The sequence below is a fragment of the Aspergillus aculeatinus genome, assembly GCF_003184765.1.
Source record: "Aspergillus aculeatinus CBS 121060 unplaced genomic scaffold BO66scaffold_79, whole genome shotgun sequence".
NCBI classification, from domain to species: Eukaryota; Fungi; Ascomycota; class Eurotiomycetes; order Eurotiales; family Aspergillaceae; genus Aspergillus; species Aspergillus aculeatinus.
In genome coordinates, this window is record NW_020291548.1 from 1 (window position 1) to 22,736 (window position 22,736).

A 22,736-nucleotide genomic window follows, 5' to 3' on the forward strand; every position below is an offset into this window, starting at 1 on the left:
CCCCAACCCCAACCCTAAACCCCCCTCAAACCCCATAAGATGCGCCTACACCCGCACCTGCACCACCACCACCCCAGGCCACCCGCAGCACTACCGGAAACTGATCTCGCACATCTTCGGCCGCAACAAGCACTCGACCAAACAGATCCCCGCCACGCTCTGGTGCTGCTACTACTGCCGGAAGCACTACCAGCGGGCGCGGTACCGGGAGCGCGACACCTGGGCGCTGACGCAGTGCTTCTGGGTGGGGCAGATGCTGCAGCGCCTGCGCACGCTGCCGGACCTGGTGGGGTTTCGGGTGCAGCTGCGGCTGCGGCAGCAGCAGCATCCCCCAAGGCCAAGGCCCAGTCCAAGTCCGCCGGTGGGTGCGCCGATGGTGCCGAGGTGGTTGGTCGAGCGGATTACCTCCAGAGATAACGGCGAGGTGTGGTCGTTTGAGGAGACGCAGGCGCTGGTGGGAGGGGAGATCCGGGAGTGGTTGTTGGAGTTGAGGGCCAGGAATGTTGCCGCGGGGGAGTTTCCGGATGTGGAGATTCTGCCGGTCTGGAGGTGATTTCCTTGGATACAGGTATAATGGGCCTTGGATGGTTTTTGGGGTTTGCTTATCACTTGAACGCCTTCCCCGAATGATATGAGTGTGAAGGGGAAGGAAGGTGGAGAGAGACTCGGGAGGGCGGGATGGTCGTCCTGTCAATGCTTCAGCATCTCCCGGTCGATCTGTGCTTCTTTCCTTTGGCTCGGATCGAGAAAGCCGGCCAGTCATCAGCTCGAATCCTCCAAAATCATGCCCACTGTTCTCATTCTCATTTGTATGGGTCAAATTGCTTGCGATCATATGTAAGCTCGATTCAGCAGTCCCCTGTCCTATGAGTCTGGATTCAATGACGAGAGTTGTGTTTGTCTTTTTCATATGTCGTGAGCTTCTGATGTACACCCCACCATGATGTCTCAGCAAGGTGTCGCGGGTATCTGCCGCTTAGCATCCAACAACTTAGTAGCGACTAGCAGCAAACAGAGATCGCGGCGTAAGCTGCCATATTTCTATCAGTATATCAGTAACTCAAGTCACACCTACACGAAATCCTTTAGATACTGTACCTGGCTAAAGTATTAACGTGTATATTCTCTAACCGCATTATCACTACCACTGCCGACTAGGTACCTATAAACCAGATGCAGCATCCGACAAAATGAACTGTAGGCAATAAAGCCACAAACGAACAAGAGAGAGAAAAAATTCCCCACAAATTCATAGTCAATCATCCACCAACGCCATATAAAAAAGACCGAAGGGAGTCAAGTCATTATCGTATCGTATCATCACATCACATCGCATTAGACTCCCAACAAGCTCCCCCCCTCCGCCTCCCCACATCCAACCCTCAAAACGAATGATCCGGAATCAACTCATATCCACCCTCCGACGGCAACGTATACGCCGCAATGATCAACGCCGCAGCGCAGAAGAGACTCACGCACCAGCTGACGGTACAGAAAATCCAGGATTGGGAAAGAACCCAACCAGGGAAGAAGCGTTTCTCGTTGTCGAACAGGTAAGCCTGTCGATCGGGAACGGTTAGCACCACCACCACCCTAACCAAACACAAAGAACTCACCACAATCGCCATACTCGCCGCCTGCACAATCGCAGACAGCAGAATGAACAAGCTCAAAACCTTCCACCCCGACTCGCGCAACCGCTTCCCGCCGGACAAGACGATCAGGAACGCGACCAGGCTCATGCCCTCCAGCACCACGGCGAACGACATCAGGAACCCGACGGAGCGCCACATCGAACAGAAGTACCGGTCCTCGCCGTGGCAGTCTTCGCGCTGCGGGAAGCTCCAGCAGGTGCCCTCGACGGAGGAGCAGCGGCGGTGGAGGCCGTAGGAGTAGTGGAAGGCGGGCTGTATGCCGTCATCGCGTTAGTCCTTGTCCCTTGAATTTGGGTTGATAAATCAATCCAAAAGAAAGAACGGTATCCTCCCAGCAAAACCCCCAACAGGCCAACATCGAGAGGAAATGGAAGTGGCAAAACGGACCGAATCATAGCTAGCCCATCTGGGAATGGCGATCGAGCAGATGGTTAATCCGAAGGCTGTAGATGGTGGCCATATTAGTTTCGGGCTGCGATGTGCGCGAACAAGGAACAGCAGGGACGTGGTGGAGAGAACGTACAGGCTAAGAATAATATTAAGGAACCGGTGTAGACGATTGTTTTGGTAAGGAACCCGGTATAGTTGCGATCTTCCCCGCGAGGCACTAGATGAAAATCCATCCTGGCGCTGGGGGGATTTCTGGGGGGGGGGTGCAATTATCGTCGCAGGTCTAACGAACGGAAGAGATTGCGAACGGCGGAGGGATTGCTGGTCGGTGCTGGTCAGGTATGTTCTACTGGATGGGGTTGAAATGATACGACGATGACGACACAGCACGAGCCGATAAGACGGGAGTGGCAGCGAAACAGCGGAAGTAATGGAGGAACAATAAGTCAGACAACCCGACCCTAACCACAGGGATGAGGGAGAGTTTATCAAGTAGTAGAGAGGGGGGAGAGGAATGCGAGAAGAATCCAAAGGTCAGTCAGTCAGTCAGTCAGTCAGTCAATCAGTCAGTCGAAAGGACGGAGGGGTCTGTTGCAGCGAAAAATGGAAGAAGGTGGTGGTGGAAAGATGGGATGGGATGAGCTGATCAGGAAAGGGCCAGACAGACGGCCGGCCGGTCGGTCGGTCAGGTGAGGCTCTCTCTTAATCTAAATCCCAATGGAAGTAAGTCAATCAATTCTATTCAATCCAATTCAATTGACATGCAACTCAATTCCCTCCACAACCTCCCCAAAAAAAGACCCGGAATTTATTCTGAAGCAAAAGGTAGAAAGGAGAGAGAGCATGACAATTTAAGGATCCTCTCTCCCCCCTCCTTCACCTCAATCAACAAACCGCATGCCAGCCCAGAAAAAAATACCTCACCTCATCATCCGCCATCCGGAAACAGACCGAGTGGTGTATGACATGACCCTTCCCCCTCCAGGCAACAAGTACAAGTACAGAACAGAACAGGACAGTTTATGATCATCATGAACCCCAGTACAGTCCAACCTTGACTTGACTCCCGGATGATCCATCCACCATTCTCCATCATCATCATCCATGAGAACGCATTCTAAAGCAGTATGTCTGTTCCTCGCAAAACAACCCACCCAAGCTTGGGAAAATCTTATAGTTGCAACATTCCACCCCCACCACCCACCGCCTCAAGGTGGGAGGGGAGGTCCAAGCGTCCACCACCAGGACTGCAATGGCGGGGACTGTACGGAGTACTAGGTAGGTAGTTAACTACTGTCCACAGTCCACTGTATGTACAGACCAAGCAACCAAGCAACCAAGCAACCAGCACCAAGTTTCCTTCTCTCTAGCAGTTCCTCTCGCCCCTCTCATCGCCCACCAACCTTCCCACCCACCCATTAATCCACCAAATCTGTACCAGGGTTCGGCGCAGCAAGCAGCAAGGGGGAAGTAGAAAGCTCAGATGAACAGAGCTTGTTTACGAGACACTCGGACTCGGTAACTAACGTAGTCCAAGTCCATCCTTGGAATTCTTCCCTCCCCTCCCCTCCATCCAAGCAATAAGAAATACTCCGTCTACTCTGCTATACATGCAACCTACCTGACCCCTTTACCCGTCTCTGTTGGTTGGTATCTTTTCCGTAATGCCGATTCGACATCGATCCAGTCCCCCAATAAGATAATTGGAGCAGATAAGCTGCAAGGATCCGAATCAAGCAATCCGATACCTTGTAAGTTCCAAGATCCAAGTTCTTCTCCGCCCGGCGCATTCACACAGTTGCTTTCGGGTCACGCACGGTGACACGCATGTAACCAAGTAACTATGTCTCTACCTATCCTTGACCTGATATGCCGGAGTATAAATCGGAGATTCGACCATGCCCTAAGGACAATCTACAAATCTACAAATTTACAGATCTACAATCTACAAGGAAACAGAATTTGTCCCATCAAATCACGTGGGAGGGTGTCCATCTCCATCCACTGGACTCGTGCTCATCATTCCATCGCCTATCTCACGGTGGGGGAGAAGAAAAGTATAACCTTCTGGCCCGAAGACAGAAAGAACCCACGGCATCAAGATAAAAGAAAAAAGAAGAATCATAAGAAAGATACAGAATAATCTACATCCGACATGAGGCTGGGGATTCCATGACCGAAGCAAAGTCCATGATAATACACGGCCAACCAGCAAGAATATTAAAAAAGAAAAATAAGACAGAGTCAGCACCGCCTCGGTGACAAGTTATGGTAGAAAAACACATCAAAGGTGGGGATGTAGAATGGAAGAGAGAGAAAGAAAAAAATCCAGGTCATCAGCAAGCGGAGAGAAAGAGAGAGAGAGAGGTAACGCCAAACCCGCCAATGCAATCCAGTGCGTCGGACGCTTTCATTCCGCTCGACTCTGCTGGATCATCGCACGAAAGTCATCATTGCTCTTTTTCATTTTTGGTCCGTCATCCGGGGCGGAGCTGTCTGTGTGGTTCGTCATCGTCGTCGTCATCGTGGTGTTGGTCGTAGGCGCGCCATTCTGCGCGTGGCTCTGCCCCTGCAACCCACCGGTGGCTCGCTTCACACCCAGGTGACCGCGCTTGCCTCCGCGCGCCCCAGGCTGCGGCGGCCGTTTGATCGGTCCAGTCGGTTGGAGTCTCGCCCCCGACTTCTCAGTAGTCGCCTTGCTGCCGGCGGTGCTCGAGTGGCCTCTCTTCTCTGCCGACTGCTTCAGCATTTCCGGTACGCTTCCCACGTGCAATCTCCGGCCGGGAGCAATCTCCTGTCCTTCCAATTCCAGCGAGGCTTTTCCGGCAGCATGAATGTCAGCGAACTCGACGATCGCTCCTTGGTGGTCTGGCCGAAGGATAATCTTGATCAGCTTGCCGTACGGCTCGACTAGCGCGCGAATCCGTGCATCGTTGACTGTGTCGGGAACGTTCATCAAACCCAGAGTACGCGCGGCCCGATCACTGCTGGAAACCTCCTCTCCAGTTCCGTTGGCTTCAACCGACGGAGATCGCGAGGCTGACACGCGAGACAGAATTGTTGTGGCACTCCGTTTTGCCCCCTGTGGCGTGGACAACTTCACTTGCAAAGGCCGGGACCGGTACTCTTGTTCGTGCATTACCAAAGCTGCCTCGGCTTCCTCCTGCAAACATAATCAGCGGGACGCAATGATAGGTAGGTTCACACAAACGTACCTTGGAAGCGAAGACAATATAACAGAAACCTTTGCTGCCTCCGTCCACCTTGCGAGGAATGCGCACCTGTTCAACGGTGCCGAACCGCAAGAACAGCTCCTCCACATCTTGTTCGCTAGCCTTCCAGTCCAGGTTACTCACATGAATCTCGCGTCCTTCGTACATCGGACCATGCCGGTCTTGTTTGCGAGTGGGATCGGAGATCTTAGCGACCAGATGAAGGCCATTGCCGACTGTAGACCCGTCTAGTTGGGTGGCGCTGTAGGCTTCTCCAGACGTCTTGAATTGCACGTAACAGAATCGCCGATGCGTGTTATACTTAAGAGACGGGAAGCGGATGTCAATGATTTCTCCGTGCTGCAGTAGGTTAGCAATGTGGGTTCCCTGACTACACACGGAAGGGGAAGTCACCTCACGGAACAAATCACGAATATACTGTTCATCCGCAGTGGGGGGGAAATTGGTGACAAAGAGTGTAGACCCGGACCCGAATTGAACCTCGATGGCTTGTCCATCGATCATCTTCTGATCGCGGGTCTGCGCGACGACGGCTTCATCTCGGTTGTTAAATTCTATGATGGCGGTTTCCGAATTCCCATTTGGAGCAGAAAACATTTTCAGGCTGTTGATCGTACCGCACTGCCGACACATTAGCTACGCGCTGCACGACTCTGCAGACGGGCAGTGTACTTACATGGCGAAAGAACTGCCGGACTTTATGTTCCGTAATGCCACGGGGCAACTGCTTGACGACCACGGTCGCATTCTCGCGATCACGTTGAAGCGCAACAGGTTCAGGCGTCACGAGAACAGACGGGGTGGACTCTTCTGCACGGGCCCGTTTGGCAGGTGCTGCTCCGTTCACGATAACCTCGTCTTCCCGCTTCCTCTTTTCGACTTGTGTCGCCTGCTCGATGGCTGCGGCCTGTTGCTCGGCCTGCCGCGCGGCCGCCTCCCTTGCGTCCCGCTCGCGCCGGGCTGTGATGGCCCTCATCGCCTTGCGGGTTTCGAGGATCGCCAGCTGCAGCTCATCCGAGTCTTCGTAATCCTCGCAGTGAGCGACATAGACCTGCATGATCTTCTCGGGCCAATCCAAATCTGTCCGCTTGATGGCCTGCTTCAGAACGGCGGTGGCGTAGCTGGGGTTGGGTGTCCGCCGGGCGGCGTCAATGGTGGCTTCTCCCTGCACAAACTTGCTCCAGGAGATGAGCTCCCACTCGTAGTAAGTCAGCCAGAACTCGTAGCTGTTACCGCGCCGACCGACAAGGCCCTTGAAAGTCTCTCGGGCACTATCCCAGCTGCCGCTTTCGCTAAGATAGCGGATGTAGATCCGTTCCAGGCGGAACAAAGGGTCCCCTTGGTAGTTCCGCCCGTATTTCTTCTCGCCAAGCTCCTGAACGCTTTCAATGGCAGATCGGATTCCAACCTCCGCCACGTCGATATCTTCGTCGGTCGAGTCAGACAGGAAGGCCTGTCGACGCAGATAACTGCACCAAGCGGTATGCACTTTGAGCACTTCCTCCATGCCCCCAACATCTAGCAAACCGGTGCTGGTCGCTTTGTGCTTGATATCCGCGATCTTCGCAAAGGACTGTCCTTCGCGCTCGGAGCTTAGCAGATATTGCGACCAGAGGGTACCGGAACCGGGACAGTGGCGAGTCGCACGGTCCAAGGTGGCCATCGTCGCAGTTTTGGTGTTGCCGTGCATCGATTCGTTGACAAGGTACATGATGAAATCCTCCCACATGTGGCAATCGGTCGGGAAACGAAGAACCGCGCGCTGGTAGATCGACTTGACGAACTCAAAATTGCTCAATTGCCGTTTCCGACGACTTTGTTTGAGCTCCCAGTCAAGATACTCCGTGAATAAGGTATATTCCTGTCCCAACTCGCCGGACTCGGTCGCATTGCGTAACTTGATTTCGAATTCCTCACGGGCGGAGTATTGTTCCTTGGCTGCCGTGGCGTGTCTTCCAACCATGTCGGCCATGATGTTTTCGTAGTTCGCGTTGTAGTAGTTTGAAACAAAGCCGGAGAAGAGCTGGAAGGTCTGGTCCCAGGTGGCGTGGGGCGTTGCAAGACGGACCTCAAAGAAGTTCCGCACATGATTCACCTTCTCTTGGGTAGCGTTGCGGGCAAGATCCTGGACGAGCAAGTCGAGGAAGCGATCCCACACCATATGGCTGTCGTGGATTCGCCATTGGGTCGACTCGGCTCCCCTGTGCCAAACCTCCAAGACGGAGGGCCAAGTGAAAACTTCGCGCCCGACGATCCGATCTTCCTCAGTCCAGGAGCTCTGGCTGGCATCGCCATGGGCCGATTTATAAAGGTACAGCACCCATTCTCCGTAAATGCCCCAGAGTTTGGTGCTGCCGTACTCTTCCTCCACCGATCGTTGGCAGAGCTCCATGACTGCGATGCGTTCCTCCACCGATTGTGCCAGCATACTCTCATCCTGGATCCACTCCGCCCACAAATCTTCGCCCATGGCGAAAAGCTTGTCCATCTCCTCGCGAGCGGTGCGCATGTCCTTAAGCAGATCATACTTGCGTGGATCCCCATGGATTTCCGGGTTGTTAGGCGGATAGACGTGGTTGACGAAGCCCGCGTGTAGCAAACGAATGAACCGGACGTGCGCTTCGTACGACTGTGGGTTTTCCTGTATCTGAGCAAACAAGTCGGTCGCCTGCCGCTGTGCGTTGGGGACCAAAGAGCTATCCAAGTAGCTTCGTTGGGCGGTCTCCCGGGGACCGTCGGACATCGCGATATCGAAGGAGGATCGGGGAGTGGGCGTGTTGTGGGAAATGGGGTTGACGTGAGGGAACATGGTGGAGGGTGACAGCTGGCTTTCGTAGGACTCGGTGCTGCGCAAGAGAGGGGCGCCGGGACGCTGAGGCTGGTGATGCTGCATCGACGCTAGGTCGGCCAGTGTGTCCATACCTGGGGTGGAGGGCTGTCTCGCAGGCGGCAAGTCGGTTGCCGGGGGTGTTCCGCTGCCACTGCCACTGCCACTGCCCATGCTAGGACCAACCTTGGGGCTGTTGGCGGGCGGTGACGGATCAGGCAGTTGATTCGGGGCGTACACATGTTGCGCCAGCGGCGAGGAGGTCATACCCTGCTTGGTTGCGCCGGGACGAGACTTTCGCAAGGGTTTTGGCTGCGGCGGGCCTGAGACGGGAACCGAGGCATTGTTGACAGGCGTAGACCCGGCGGTGGGCGTGGTGCGCCCGGACTGTGAATTGGAATCCTGGGGCGAAAGGAGGGAGTTGATGTCCATCATCAAGGCTGTGGGATGACGGGGTAGAAAGACGAGAGCGAAAACCGGGGCGGCAGATATCAAGCAAAAGTCCAAGCGCCAGCTATGGTGCTGACGTAAGGAAGTTTTCGAAGTGGAATGAGAGACTAAGGGAATAGACGAAGGAGAGAAAAGAAAAACTTCGAATTAGAGAGGAACCGTTGCAAGTGACCTCATCAACGAGTCCATTCCTGCACTCGTCACAACCTGGCCAGATTCTTTTTCTTCTTTTCTTTTCTTCTTCTTCTTCTGTGTCTCGAGGAACCGAGGGATGGAGTGGCGTATTCTTGCTTTTGAATATCCTTGTTGTCGGTCTGGGTAGGGTGGGATGGAAGGGGGTCCGTTCGTCACTTATTCGGGCCAGTTGAGTGGGCTGGCCGACGGCAGGAAGAAAACAGAGGAACTTCAGAAAGTAAAGAAGAACAAGCGGAGGGGGAAAATAAATAAAAGGAGAAAGAAAAAAAAAAAGAGAGAAAAAAAACAAGAACAGTGAAGGCGGAGGGGGAGAAAGGTTTCAGGTGGGAAAGTAATCAAAATAGAAAGTAATCCAAAGCAAAAGCAACCAAACAAATGCAAGTGATGCGGTATTTTGAAGATCACTGGTATTTGTTCAGGCCTTTGGTTTGAGTTGCAGGTGGGAGGAAGCTTGACAGGTTGGGCGCTTTGCCAAAGACTGCTAAAGTGAGGCGCTGGGCGGAGGTAGGAGAACAACTGCGGAGAGAGCTGCGAGCAACAAGATCGCGCTCTAGATTTATTTATCTTGGGTTTTAAACCCCTGATGGAGGGAGAAGGCGGGAGGAGAGGGTGGGATAGACGAGGTAGGTGGGTGAAGGGAGGGGGAAAAGAGAAGATAGTAGGTAATCAGATGCGGTAGTAGAGACGATGAGGATGAGGGGAACAGAGAGACAGTCTCCAGCACACACTACTCACTCCAACCAGACGAACTGATCTTGGTCCGAGCGATAGAATGGAAGCTAAAATGGGCAAGTCGGCGGCGGTGGAGTTTGGGCGGGAAAAAGTTGGGGAATTCTTGGGATGTCCCTTTCGGGGGGAGGGGAGGGAAGGTTGATGAGGTGGTGAGCGGGTTGAGAGTAAGAGGGAGGAAGGGGAAGGAGACGGAGAAAGAGGAGGAGGAGGAGGAAGAGTCGGAAGAGGATCGGGAGACTTGAAGAACTAGGTAGACTAGACACCAAGAGAGGGAGAGAAAAAAAACACGAATGACAAGAATGGATGAGGCAGAAGAAGGCAGGCAGTGGATCGACGCGGTGGAGTTGGAGCAGTAAAAGAAGGGTAAGTTAGGGAAGGGAAAAAATAACAATCAAAGAACAATGGCAACCACCACAATTCGCCTTGTTGAACTACACACGAGCTATATAGAAACCGCTGAAACCTGTAAGTTAAGACGTATCAGGTCGAATCCAGTTCACTAATTTCTAATTCACCAACTGTTTGCCAGTCTACCAGATTATGGAAGTATGTATACGGAGTATGCCGAGTGGTTGAATCTCACTGGCGAAGAAAGATGTTTTCCAAAAGGTGAGTGCAGTTCACCCCCACTATGAGAAATGATATCGGATCTCTTGATGGCGGATGTAAGTTCCAATTTGGTACATGGTACATGGTACTAACTGAACTGCTGCTCCATCTGATATCGGATAAGACAACTTGGAAGTGAATGGCCTCGAAGTCAATCACAAATGTTGACTGTTGGGATACACCGGATACACCTACCGTAGAGTCCTCATACCCCCCTTCAAAGTGCACGTTGCTTGATGACGGCCGAGGATCTCGACTGCGATCGATTTCACCGGTTGTGTAACCGGCGACAGGGGAGGACAGCATCAACCATCCTTCGACGTAATGGCCGCAGCAGCACACTTTCCGATCTGCCGATGTCTCTTGTCCCTTGTCTCTTGTCTCTTGTGCTGTCGCCGGGTGACCACCACTAACTTACCACCACCTGGAACACTTGACCCTGACTGACACCTTCTCCGCTCCCCCGGGGAAAAAGGAAGTTGTCCCGTGGTGTGTGATGGGTATGAAAGGTGTGCCTAGATCGAGAGACCGAGAGGTTGGTTGGCTGGCTGAAGGATTGGCTGGTGCTAGCTACACGATTTTGTTCCGGTCGGAAGACATGCAATAAAGGCATGCAAGATTCTTAATCCATATCAATGAAGTGAAATCTTTCATCATGGCATCGAGCATGGATCTCATTTCACATCCTTTAAGCAGGACAGGAAACTCTAGGGCTGGGGCGGCTGTTCCTTAATTGGGTTAAGCGGGCTAGTGAGGTAGGTATCCTGGCTGCAGTGAGAGAGAGAGCGAGGGAGGAAAGAGAGAAAAAAGACGCAGGCTCGGCCTATGAGGTAATTGTACAGCAAGCCGTCGGGCCTTATTGGCGGCACTAGATTCCAGTTTGATCCTCGATAAGTTTCAAGGTTAGGTTACTACCTACGTAGTACGTACTGAAAGCTCCCGAGTCAGCTTGTAGACTAGTTAGCCTAAGGTGGGATTTGAATGGTAGCACATGACCCTGCAGTGAAAGAGCACCGCCGGGGCCCGGGCGGCGGCGGTCGACCTTGCCTGTTCGGGCGCTGGCGGGAACTCACTAGCCGTTGTGGCTAGTGGGGGCTACCGCTGTGGCTAGTACCTAGACTCCAGCTCTCTGTGGCGGTGTCCTTAGTCGTTTGTAGTTGCCGCATTTACCAGGCATCAAGGCAGCAAGGCAGACATGCTCCTTCCATCCAGACAAACCACTCGCGCAAAAGCCAAGCCCATCAATCAACCGACACTTTTTTCCCTCAAGCATCTCCGGATCCCCGTTGCACGCAAATCCCTCTCTTCCCCTCCCTTTCCCCCTCATCCTCCCCCCATCATGGCCTCAATGGGTTCAATCCAACCCTACGGGCACCTCATCCGGTCAGGTAGGGACATCCGTGACAACCATCCCCTCCCATCCCCAATGCTTATATGTGTGACCCCGTCCATTAACACCAAACAAACCTGCAGCCCGGACCAACCTCACCTACGTGCCACGCCGCACCCTGACCTCAACAGTCATCCGGTATGCCCAGGAGGGTAACAACGACAGCAACGCCCCCAACAACAAGCCCAGTCCCGAGTCGCAGCCGCAGCAACCACCCTCCAAGCCGTCCGCCCTCTCCTCCATCAAGAACTTCTTCTTTGGCGGCAGCAAATCCGATGCTCCGAAGCCCACGATCCGCCCGGTCACCGCGCCTCCGAAACGCGAGGGCTCTCTCGGCACGGACTCGATTTTCTCGGAGGATGAAGCCGGCCCGAAGCTGATCACCACCGGGCGCACCCCGACGAGCCGCAAGACCGCCAGCACCAGCGACACCGGCGCCACCGCCGACGGGCAAGGGCCCACGGAGGAGGAGCGGGCGGCGGCGGCGGCGCAGCGGACGTTCGCGGTCGAGAAGCGCGACCGGTCGATGCTGCAGGCGGTGCTGGACCCGAAGCCGCGGACGCGGCTGCGGTGGGAGAAGAAGATGGTGATCCGCGAGGTGCGGCGCCGGGGCCGGCTGACGCGGGCGGAGCAGATCATGCGCACGGAGCGCGAGTCGCTGGTCAAGTCGCACTTCTTCAAGACCTCGATCAAGAAGCTGGGCCCCCTGTGCCGCCAGATCGCCGGCAAGAGCATCGACGAGGCCATCCTGCAGATGCGCCTCAGCAAGAAGAAGGCCGCCAAGGACGTCCTCGAGCACCTCAAGCACGCCAAGAACATCGCCATCGTCCGCTCCGGTATGGGGCTGGGCGCCGTCGTCCCCAAAGTGGAGGCCGACGAGGCCGACGAGGCCGCTCCCAAGAAGCCCACCCCCCAGCCCGTCACCATCACCCTTAAGGACGGCTCCAAGAAGACCGTCACCGACCCCACCGCCATCTACATCGACCAGGTCTGGGTCAACCGCGGTCCGTACGGATACGAGGCCGACCACCGCGCCCGCGGTGTCATCAACATGATGCGCCCTCCCCACACCGGTATGTCCGTCCTGCTGAAGGAGGAGGCCACCCGCATCCGGGAGTGGAAGGAGCGCGAGGCCCGCGATCTCCGTCGCCGCAAGGCCCAGCTCTGGACCCCGCTCCCGGATCGCCCCATCACCCAGCAGAACCAGTACTACTCCTGGTAGATGGGACCGATCCCGAGAGCGGTTGTAATTTTTTCTTTTCTCTCATCCTTTTCATGCCAACAAAACCGGGTAGCTTCATTGTTTCGTGGTTGTTTTTTGTCTTCGACCTGGCGTTCCGTCCACAAACCTGTATTATGTCTCTAGAACCTTGAAACCCCCTCTTTTACCCTGAAGAAAGCAACTATAGCATTTCTCTCTTCGTTCTTATGTGTTTCTGGGCAGCTTTGTTTTCTTCTTGCCGGGTTGACATGACCTGATAGATAGGTAGGTAGTGTGTGTGTTGGGGAGTGTTTGATATGCATGGCATCTGCATGAGCAGTCACTTCTATTCCTGGAGCTCGAATCTGTGTACAATATATTGCGTTATATACGGTCTATTCCTTCCTCCCTCCCTCTAACCTATTGGGCCCCTCTACCCGGACAGTATCAGTATGACCTTACTACCGAATAACCAAGCCTTTTATACAAGAATACAAACAATACCCAAGGGCAGCCCTGCATGACCCAGCCCAACCCAACTCAACCGAAACCAAACCAACCACAGCAGCAGCAGCAGCAGCAGCAGCAGCTACCCTCCCTACCCGAGTTGAGGGACAGAACCATCCTTGCAAACGGGCGGCGGAAACCACGGCTCCACATGCATCGGCGGTAGCGCGCCCGCCACGCGCTCCGCCTTGACAAAGATGGGGATCACGCCGCCGGTCTCCAGCGCGAACGCGCGATGGCCCGTGATTTGGAGGATGCTGGTGATGGCGCCGGAGTGCACCGTCAACGATAGGAAGGTGTTGTTGTCGTGGCTGAAGATGTCCTGGAACAGATCCCGGAAGCGCTTGTCGCGGGCCGAGTCGGACTCGCGCAGGCGAGCGTCGTACAAGGGGTCGGCCTCGGCGAAGCCCGGTTCGATGCGGTACAGCGGGTATTCGGCTACAATGGCGGATTTGGTCGAGCGGCCGTCGCAGGTGTGTTGGCCGATTGTTTCGCGGAGGAGCTTTTTTGGGGGGTGGTTGTGAGTTTGGTTGCGGGGGGGACTAGGGGCTAAGGGGGAGGGGGGGAAGGTACAGTACCTCTTTGATGAGTGGGCGGAAGGGCTCCGTATGGGGGATCCCCAGACCGCTGAAGGTGATGTTGGCGGTGGCGAGGCACCGGTTCAATGGGCTCACGTAGTAGGATTCCGGGGTGGGGATCTTGTGGGCGAGTTGCGTCTTCCAGGCCGAGTGGGCGGTTTGGGCTTGCGAGATGCCGAGCGAGGTGAGGCGGGCGTCGACCCAGGTGCCGTTCTCGTCGCCGTCGAGGAGGGACCAGTAGCACTTTTCGGGGGGGGTCAGTCAGGGAGAGCTGGGCCTTAGCGTGAAGGTGGTAAAGGGGAGTACGTACATCCCACAGCTCGGTGCCGTACTTGGCCTCGGCGACGTTGTGATAGCCTTGGCCGTGCCGGCCCAGGAACAGCACCTTGTAGGCGGTGTCGGGCTCAGCATCTCGGTTCAGTGTCCGGACCTGGTGCTCGAAGCGCTCCCATTGCGTCTTGTTGCCCTCCGGGTCGAACTCGGGGTCCGAGTCGTAGGGCCGCGGGATCAGGCCGAAGTTGGCGGAGACCTGGTTTGTAGTGTTAGCTTCGCCGTTTTTGTCTATGAATAACGGGGGGGGTGCAAGAAATTCATGGTAAAGGGTCCGTACATAGTCAAAGCTGTCTGCGTCGGTGGTGGGTTCACTTTGCAGGAAATACCCTGGGACAATGGAGAACCGCCAATGCGACTCGGACGGGGTGGACTCGGCCATCAGAACGAACCCGGCTGTAAGGAGAGTGGCCACGAGGAGGATGGGGCTTTGCAGAGCGTTAGTTTGGAGGCAAGACGAGGCTCTGGCGATGTATATGAAGTATCATTGAGGAGTAACTTACATGATCAGTGGAATACGAAAGATGGTGCACAGCATCGACTGGCGACGGGGAGCGAGGAGTTGGTTGTGATCGTGGTGGTGATGGTGGTCAAGCGGCCAATAGCCGGGCGATGGGTCGCCAATGCGCCGGAAGCGAGCCGGAAAAGCTGCCAGTTTTCTCGCCATCCCTTTCTTGGACTCCCGCTGTGGAGATGATGTGATAACTTAGTATGGGGTAGTTTAGTCGGTCCAGGAGAAATTTGGTCCAGCTGAGATTAGTGGTAGAAGCTCATCTCAACACCACCACCACCACCAACAACAAGCACAAAACATGACGTTGTCCGGTTAAGGCTGTTTGCAGGCAGCAGGTGCAACCCAACCCATGGAACACTCCCAGTTTCCCACGTGTTCCTCCCGAAACGGCCAACCACTCACTGCTTACAACCATTGACTGTGCCTATACTTCTACTTCTACTTCTCTTTACACCTACAAACACTTGACAATTTAAAATCAGAGCACCACAGCATTAATGCTATTCACCCCCAGCCCAAATTAGAAAACCAGCTTTTCCTACCAGTCAACAGACCCGAAAACACAACCCAACATTATACAACATGCTATCAAACAGGTATATGGTATCTTCCGCGCAAACCAAACACGACGTTAAATATTGGCATATCAGATTGACGATCTCAATCACCAAAAGCCCATGTCCTTGCGGACGAGCCAATGTTTCCGCAATGTGGAAACTGCAAGCTTGCCGAAAGATGAGCCCAACCAGGATACAACCATGTTCCCAAAGTCGACAAAGCGCGTAAGCGCAGACGTATTGTGTATGAGCACAGAGCCAGTGTATTGGGCGACGGTTGGTAGTTGGGTCGCGCTTGGCTGCGTATCCGACGTGCCACGCCTGTTTCTTGCAACCGGGGTGCGGGTCGTTGGATAGCCACAGCTCACCGGTTGAGTGTTGACATGCGTCTTGTCTCGGGTTTGATCGCAGCCTCCACGGGATACAGCGCCATTGGAGACCTTGACGGTCAGGCTCTGTTGGGGGCGGGGGCGTAGGCCCTGGTCGGGGCGAAGACCGTGATCGGGGCGGACACCATGATCGGGGCGGACACCATGATCGGGGTGTACACCGGGGTTGGGGCGTATGCCATGATCGGGGCGTAGCACTTGGTCTGGGCGTAGGTTGTACAGTTGCAGGTATTGACCGAGGCCTGGGGTGCGGATCGCACTGCCATCCGATTGGAAGTGCTTCCTGTTCGACGTTGCGGCCGCCTGGCCGCCGTTGCGGCGGAGCGCTGCTGGCTGTGGAGGTCGATGGACTAAAAAGTCCGGCTGACCTGTGGTTGAAGGGCGCACAGGATGTTGAGTCGTTGCCTGCAGAGTTTGATCTTTTTGAGTTACAAGGACGCTGGCCTTTGATGGACGGAGCGCATGCGGAAGTTGCACCTGTGAGCGTGCAGTGGCCTGCTCTACTCCGTGGAGTCCGGTTGGTTGTAGCGTGGGCGAAATGTTCGCCTGCTTCCAGCTTGTGTAGCGTTCATTGCCACGTCCATGGACGTGTAGTTGGGTGTTCGTCGCCGAGTGGGCCACCGAATGGGTGGAGGAAACAAACGAGCCGTTCGCGAGGCTTAGAGCGGCCGCCTTCTCGAGGCAATTACACTACAATCAAATTAGCATAACGTCTGGAATAAATTAGGGACAGGTATCAACTTACTCGCTTGTGCTGTTTTCGATGCTTCTCACAGGCTCCGTATTTCCGGACCTTGATATAGCTCTCCTTCTGAGCCTTCGATCTGGGCTTCTGTTTCTTGGGTACGTTCGTCGTTGTGTTCATGTTCAGGTCGAGCACCAGCTCCATGGCGCCACTAGAAGGCGAAGCCTGCGGCGTCGCTAATTGGTCCTTCTCACTCATGTCTGGCGACGAGCCATTGGCGGGGGTTGCACACGAGCCAGTGCTGCTTTGTGCGGAGCCCGACCAACAAGGAGAGGGGAACGTGGTGCTGGAAGTCGACGGGACAAACTCGGAAGACGGGGCCTCCTGTAAGCGCTGCAAGTGGATAGCGATAGACGCATCTCGTCTCTTCTCTTTGAGCGTGGAACAACCCGAGTCGGCCATGGCTTGAGCCTCAACCATTTGTCGGATGCTCGCGTAGAAGGGGTCTTCGGAGTAGGTCGCTTCTTGGGGCCACGCATCATCGAAAGTTAACCCGGCGAGCTCTTGGTCTGAGAGGGTGGGAAGCGGTTGAATGGTATCATTTGCGCTCAGGCCTATTTGCGGGCTGTTTAATGACAGGCCTGGGTATGTCTCGTATGGACCGTCATAGCTCACAAACTCCGAGAACAGGTTTTCGGGGCAAGCCGTAGGAGTGGCACCCCAGTTGCATTCGCCCAAGTCAGGGAATGCCAGGTCAAAGTCTCTCGGCGAGACCGAATCAATCGAGGTCGCATTGCTGTCCAGGCAGCCGGAGGGGATATCAAAAGAGTTGTTGAAGTCGAACCACTCCTCATCGGGTGTAGTTTGGCTAATCTGACAGAGCAATTGGTCTGCAGACATAATGAATGGATGAATCAGGGGTATTAGGGTATCAAAGAGTATATGTCTAGGTAGTTTAGAGATGACAGAGGAGCAGACGAATGTAATGCTTTGTCTGATAAGCGGATAAGACAGACAGACAGACTAAGAAGATGAGTGACTATGACTCACGTCCTTGACTGTGGATTATGAATCAGGGAGGGGGGAAAATGTGCTCCCTTGAAGGTATAAAAACACAGGCTGTGACTAAACGAAGTAGAGGTAGGATGAAAGGAGCGAGGAGGAGGAGAAGAAAAGGAAGCCAGGCTGAGGGGGTCGGAGACACTGACTGTCTTACATAGAGGCTGAGGAACGAGGCTCATCTCGACCCATCCCACGCCTTGCCTTTTTTGGGACCCCGATCAGAAATCCACTAAGCCATTTCGAGACCCCGACGGTCGTCGCCCGCCCGCGGGAACATTACTTCCTCCGTCTTTCCGGCTGCAACCCTTATCGCTCGGGCAGGCATCGCCAAGCCAAGCCCCTTCTTATCCTTCTTTAGCCGTGGACTGTTTGTTTTTTGCTGCAATGTATAAAACCACCTGGCAAAGGAGCATGCAACCTGAATAGAATCCCTCAATGATGGAAGGCTTGAGAGGCTTGTACACCTGCTAGCTGATGCTAGCCTCCAAATTCAGCTTTTCTGATTGTTCTGCTGCATCACACATAGGCCCGACCCTTTAACCTTGAGAAGTTATTGATCTCAGACCTCTTTGGGTTACTGTTATACCCCGCATTAAATATATGCTTCCTGAGCATCGGGAATTCAAGGACCATTTTAGCCCAATGACATCATGTTGCAATAGCAAAAATCCATACTTAGAAATACCGAGCTGTTGCAATGGAGTGCAGGCAATGCTCATACAAAGCTTCGAAGTTTAGCGGCTTGGGTGGAGGTGAAGGAACATGTAGATCATTTGCTATACAATACATGCGATATGCCTAAGAACCCCAAACTCCATCCGAGGTATCCAATATGGTGAAACAAGCTCTACTCATAATTTTCGCTTTTCGTGGTGGCCCCGATTCAGCACGCCCGTAACATCTCCAACATGCCTTTGGTCTGACAAGCTTGGTGCGCCATCTCAACCTCTTCACGCACCTTCCGGTGCAGCCTCTCCACCATCTTGTCGATCTGGGCGGATTGGCCCAAGTTGCCGGAGTAGATATCCAGCACGTTCATGGCCACCTCGACGCAGAGGTTCACCAGCCGTGGTTCAGTGAGGTGCTTGTGCACCCATGCGAGCACCGGCTGCAGCGTTACCTCGTCGCGGTTCTGCAAGGCGGCACGCAGGGCGGAGCGATGGCGCAGCGCCGTGAGAAGCGTGAGCTGGGCCGTCTTGTCGCTGGAACTGAGTACGTGGTCCAAAGCCGCCGGATAGCGGCCCTTGCGCAGATCGTGCTCCCAGGTCTGCTCCCTCTTGCGCTTGCCAGTATTGCGTCCCTCAACCACAACATCCACACCTTCACCAATAAAGTCCCGACCACGGAGACGCTTCTCCCAGCCCGCGCCGCGCTTCTGTTTGGCCACTTTGCGGTCGTGCTCCTCCAGTTTACCCTCCAAGAGCGCTTGCATCTCTTTCCGACGCTCCTTCTCCTTGATCTTCTGCTGGCCCGACAGCCGGGTCTTGATCGACAAGAGGCCGGACGCCATACCGACCGCAATGTGCTTGTCCTCCTGGGCAACGCCAGATTTGATGACACTCAGTGAAAGAATCGGGGACGGGTACTTGGACCCAGACACGACGTTCCACCCCGTCGTCTCGAAGACCTTCATGTGACCGTCCAACGCACCGGAGAGCAACCGCTCCCCGTTCGAGGCCAGCGCCAACGACGTAACCGTCTTCTGGTGACTCTGGATCATGTGCAGGGGTTTGCCGGCCACGATGTCGAGGACGGCGATCTTGTTGTCGGCGGCGGCGAGCACGGTCGTCCCCGTCGGCATGGGCAGCACGCTCTCAATTGGGGCGGCCATCTTGAACGTCATGGCAGCGCGGGTATCCACGCGGGGATCCCAGAGACGCACCGTGCGATCGTAACTACCGGAGACCAGAAGGCCCGACGAGGCCAACGACCCGGGCATAAAGGCACCGCTGCGCACGTAATCCGTATGACCCACGAAGCTGCGGGCGCTGTTCTGGCTGGGAAGATCCCACATACGCACGGTGCGGTCATCGCTGGCCGTGAAGAGCGCCGTCGGGTCGCTGGGTGAGAATTTGGCCACCCAGACCGGCTGCTTGTGTTCCTTCCACGTCTTGAGAATCGCCCGCGATGCCACGTCGAAGACTTGCACCGTGCCGGAATCGTCGCCCACGGCAACCACACGACCATCTGGGCGCACATCGGTGCCTCGCGCCGTGTCATCGAAGCGAGTGATTGTGCGGAGGAGTTTACGGGTGCGGATGGAGTAGATCTGGACGCGGGCGCCCGTGGTCACGGTGAAGACATCAGGCGGCTGGGTGAGAGAGGGGAAGGCGGAGGCGGAGGACGGGGCGGAGGGCTGTGTGATGAGGTTGATGGGCCCGTTGGCTGGCGAAGGAATGAGGAGGGGATTCTTGAAGGTCTTCCAATATTGTTGCTCCGGTGTCAGGCGGGTGGAAGGCAGCGATGGCAGCTTCACCTGCTGCAGGGGGAGGACGGGGGCAGCCATGGCTGCTGGTCGTCGGTCGGGATGTGAACGATGAGCGGCTTAATCGATCCTTGGAGTGCTCAGCGCGAGATTGGTCAAATGCGCGGGGTTGGGCTCGTCGAGAGCGCTTAATGGGCTGGACTGGCAGGTTTGGGATGTTCATGGGAAACTTTTTTTTGAGATAAAATCCATTCGCATCGGGAAAAGTCTGGCCGCGTTGCCCGATTCGGAATAGTGCAGTCTGCATATCTATGCTGACTTATTAGTGGCATTTATGCAGGTGGTTTACATCTCTTTTCCAACTCTGTTCGAAGTCAATTACTGACAAGCAAATATCTTTTTTTAAAGATGATTGAGCTCTCAAGGTAAGATGAATTGGTGAATTCAGATAATGGAATTAACCTGGGCAGGTGGGTTGATGCTCAATGTGTGCGGGGATCGTTCAAGAGCTCCCAATGGAAGTAACCGCAAACAATATATACTAGTAACTTTGGACTTCCCACGGAACAGTCCGATTTGCCATTACAGATGGAGTAGAGATAGTACTAAGCTGATTTGTTCTCTGAGTGTATAGTATAATGCATTGTTTATCATATTTCTTTCACTCAAACTTGTTTGACCTCGCCAATTTGTAGTATACGGCTATTCCGCTGCACTCATGCTACGGAGTTATCACGAAAAAAAAATAAGACCGTCTGCTCTGCATCTTTCTAACAAATTTCCATATCTTCCAACTATATACGGAGATTCTGCACTGATGAGTATTCTTGAACCTGGAACTCGATTTTTGTAGACTCAGGGAAAATATTATACTGGTAGGCTCATATGAAGAACACCTTAAGGCTCAAACGGCCGTCCTACTTATCTCGCAAGTAATTTTATTGAATGTGTTATGACTATTACTATCCCGTGGAGACCAAAATTATTATAGTTAACTTATCATCTATGTGTGGCAGGGTTCATGCCTGATTCATGCCTCAGGCACAAAAGATATTCGCTATATGATAAACTTCCAGGCTCTAGATCTCTTCGAAGAACAGAAAATACTAGCTCCAGCCTAATTTAAAACCAGTTTCCGTAGTTGTACGTCGAATGGTTCCGCAACTGGTACTAGAGAGAGATGGATAGCACTGGAACTTGGCTGTAGCTTCCCTGGGAGTTGTAGTGTCTCCCGAGCAAATAAACATTTACCTATTGCATTTCAGACCTTTGCATCGGTGATAGTGCTCCGTACCACGGGGTCCTACTTTCCATTACTGATTATGCATCACGAGGACAAACCTTTTGTACTGCATTCACCTGAGAGGCTTGTTGATTGAGCACATTCCACAGAACTTTACCCCCGCGCCGTGTCCCCAAGAATCAAGGGCGGATTGTGGGGTAATTGTCCACATGCGCTCTGCTGGTGCACCCAACACATTCCTCCCACGAATCGCCCTTGACGCAGTTAGAGTCATGCTAATCGATCGAGACTATCCTCTAAGTTCGACAAGTGGTCATTCTTGGTGGTGGATATTATCGTCGATTTGCTGAACTGTGATCTACTGACTGACTTGGCGGGCATGACCAGACCACCTTAGAAAGGAATCATGTCGCTATTCGTTACATAAAGCTAATCAGTCGAGGGTCGAGCCCGCAGTCTATGGCACCGTGCTCAGCATGAAGATACACATTTCACAACAGACCCCCAACCGGTTTTCCGCTGGAGCCGAGTGCTGGTCTTTCCCGCGGCTGAGTTGAGCTTATCTATCACCAAGCATGGAGTAACGTTCTGTACAGAGCACTTGCATGCCACATCACCTCCGGAACAACGACCCGTACCGAAAAATGCCCGAGAGATTATCGCAGGTGGTTGGTGAATGTGACAGGTTGCGACCGATCGGCCTCTAGACCTCGAGGAGCTATTCTGTTCCTGTTCCTTGTGCATTTTTCTGGGCGCAGAGTGATCTATCGTGCAGAGCCCATGCGTGCTGCCAGTTCTCCGCTCGATTCTCGGTCTCAGATTCTACTTGCCGTGCATGGAATCTTGTTTTTGGCTTGAGTCAAGCTGATACTCGGTCAGAACATACGGGGCCTACTGGCGCTTGTAATGACTCAATCCTTGCTTGCAAAGTCACAGACAATTGGTACGGCCGAATCGGTGCCTGAATGCCGACAGCGTCAGGTACCCGATGACTCCACTCGACAGCCACAGACCGGATCAAGCCACAGCGCTTCCCCACAGCCGATCCTGTCCCTCGGAATGTTCAGCAGCATACTTCGTCACTGACTTACCACCTGCGAAGTAACCACCCCCACGTGGACTGGTATTTCCGATCGATCTAGAACCAGGATGGTGGTTGGTGTGACACTGAAGGATGAACAGGGGAGGGGCGCACTGGGACAGATTACCGGGTGCATATGAGATCTCCCTTGCCTCCCAATCTCACAATTGATCGGAGACGGTGCCCGTGCTCGGTTTCGGTCGCCTTGCGGGAAGTGGTTGATTGACTTTATCCACAGTATGACATCAGGCTCGAGCCGTGGCCGACTCTGCTCAGACCTCACTGAGATCCAAACTCCATGTAAACAAACACACAGGATTTTACTCATATGTGCGGCAGTGTCTTTGACAGGCAGCAGGATTTGCTCGGCAGCTCAGCCCACACACACTACGTAGTTTAGTCTCTCGACAAGGTTGAATTTTAGTTTCAGCGCCCGGAAAATATGACGATGATCAATCACCAACTGGGGCTGACGTATGTACATACAGTACAAGGTACAGGGGACGGGAGAAATAGTACTGTACATGGAGCAGGATGAGTGAAGTTTGACCTGCGGCGAGCACTGTACGGTACATGCCTCCTGCTACTTGTAAAACGTGTATACTATACACGATACTTCAATTTAGATGCATCTCGCAAGAATGCAGTGCCTATACGCACTGGCTGTGCCTAAGTAGTACCTT

General features: G+C 54.1%; 7 protein-coding genes across 7 annotated transcripts; 2 read left to right on the forward strand and 5 right to left on the reverse strand.

Moving 5' to 3' along the window:
- Positions 1-79: 79 nt before the first annotated feature.
- Positions 80-553, forward strand: BO66DRAFT_443951 (putative pathogenicity factor; the record flags this gene model as incomplete). The annotated part of the gene is made up of 1 exon (XM_025651556.1): positions 80-553. A coding segment is annotated over one exon (474 nt), but the record flags the coding sequence as incomplete, so codon positions are not given.
- An 829-nt stretch (positions 554-1,382) lies between these two features.
- On the reverse strand, positions 1,383-2,308 carry BO66DRAFT_475732 (uncharacterized protein; the record flags this gene model as incomplete). The annotated part of the gene is made up of 4 exons (XM_025653271.1): positions 2,179-2,308; positions 2,043-2,098; positions 1,617-1,907; positions 1,383-1,559 (listed from the first exon to the last, which is right to left on the reverse strand). The coding sequence occupies exons 1-4, from the start codon at positions 2,276-2,278 to the stop codon at positions 1,383-1,385; spliced, it is 624 nt and encodes a 207-aa protein (XP_025498277.1). The 5' UTR covers positions 2,279-2,308.
- A 2,013-nt stretch (positions 2,309-4,321) lies between these two features.
- Positions 4,322-8,711, reverse strand: BO66DRAFT_234323 (U6 snRNP complex subunit PRP24). Its single transcript, XM_025642785.1, has 4 exons — positions 5,955-8,711; positions 5,672-5,899; positions 5,261-5,617; positions 4,322-5,208 (listed from the first exon to the last, which is right to left on the reverse strand). Exons 1-4 carry the CDS (start codon positions 8,538-8,540, stop codon positions 4,456-4,458), a joined length of 3,924 nt encoding a protein of 1,307 aa, XP_025498278.1. The 5' UTR covers positions 8,541-8,711; the 3' UTR covers positions 4,322-4,455.
- A 2,671-nt stretch (positions 8,712-11,382) lies between these two features.
- BO66DRAFT_360862 (mitochondrial 54S ribosomal protein uL22m) lies at positions 11,383-13,083 on the forward strand. The gene is made up of 2 exons (XM_025645021.1): positions 11,383-11,479; positions 11,565-13,083. The coding sequence occupies exons 1-2, from the start codon at positions 11,431-11,433 to the stop codon at positions 12,701-12,703; spliced, it is 1,188 nt and encodes a 395-aa protein (XP_025498279.1). The 5' UTR covers positions 11,383-11,430; the 3' UTR covers positions 12,704-13,083.
- A 197-nt stretch (positions 13,084-13,280) lies between these two features.
- BO66DRAFT_336149 (histidine phosphatase family protein) lies at positions 13,281-14,479 on the reverse strand (the record flags this gene model as incomplete). The annotated part of the gene is made up of 4 exons (XM_025644271.1): positions 13,281-13,691; positions 13,768-14,010; positions 14,078-14,296; positions 14,378-14,479. 4 exons carry the CDS (start codon positions 14,477-14,479, stop codon positions 13,281-13,283), a joined length of 975 nt encoding a protein of 324 aa, XP_025498280.1.
- Positions 14,480-15,090: 611 nt separating this feature from the next.
- Positions 15,091-17,433, reverse strand: BO66DRAFT_432640 (uncharacterized protein). The gene is made up of 2 exons (XM_025650660.1): positions 16,303-17,433; positions 15,091-16,247 (listed from the first exon to the last, which is right to left on the reverse strand). The coding sequence occupies exons 1-2, from the start codon at positions 17,140-17,142 to the stop codon at positions 15,276-15,278; spliced, it is 1,812 nt and encodes a 603-aa protein (XP_025498281.1). The 5' UTR covers positions 17,143-17,433; the 3' UTR covers positions 15,091-15,275.
- Positions 17,434-18,088: 655 nt separating this feature from the next.
- Positions 18,089-19,931, reverse strand: BO66DRAFT_396125 (snoRNA-binding rRNA-processing protein UTP15). Its single transcript, XM_025648395.1, has one exon. The coding sequence runs from the start codon at positions 19,808-19,810 to the stop codon at positions 18,188-18,190; it is 1,623 nt and encodes a 540-aa protein (XP_025498282.1). The 5' UTR covers positions 19,811-19,931; the 3' UTR covers positions 18,089-18,187.
- Positions 19,932-22,736: the final 2,805 nt, after the last annotated feature.

Excerpts from the sequence above, each read along its gene's own strand:
- BO66DRAFT_234323 (XM_025642785.1), bottom strand. The coding sequence starts at position 8,540 with ATGATGGACATCAACTCCCTCCTTTCGCCCCAGGATTCCAATTCACAG. Across the intron at positions 5,618-5,671 it reads TTCGTGATTTGTTCCGTGAG|CACGGAGAAATCATTGACAT; the intron begins GTGACTTCCCCT and ends AACCTACTGCAG. Across the intron at positions 5,209-5,260 it reads ATATTGTCTTCGCTTCCAAG|GAGGAAGCCGAGGCAGCTTT; the intron begins GTACGTTTGTGT and ends TTATGTTTGCAG.
- BO66DRAFT_360862 (XM_025645021.1), top strand. The coding sequence starts at position 11,431 with ATGGCCTCAATGGGTTCAATCCAACCCTACGGGCACCTCATCCGGTCA. Across the intron at positions 11,480-11,564 it reads CGGGCACCTCATCCGGTCAG|CCCGGACCAACCTCACCTAC; the intron begins GTAGGGACATCC and ends ACAAACCTGCAG.
- BO66DRAFT_432640 (XM_025650660.1), bottom strand. The coding sequence starts at position 17,142 with ATGTCTGCAGACCAATTGCTCTGTCAGATTAGCCAAACTACACCCGAT. Across the intron at positions 16,248-16,302 it reads ATCGAAAACAGCACAAGCGA|TGTAATTGCCTCGAGAAGGC; the intron begins GTAAGTTGATAC and ends ATTTGATTGTAG.
- BO66DRAFT_396125 (XM_025648395.1), bottom strand. The coding sequence starts at position 19,810 with ATGGCTGCCCCCGTCCTCCCCCTGCAGCAGGTGAAGCTGCCATCGCTG.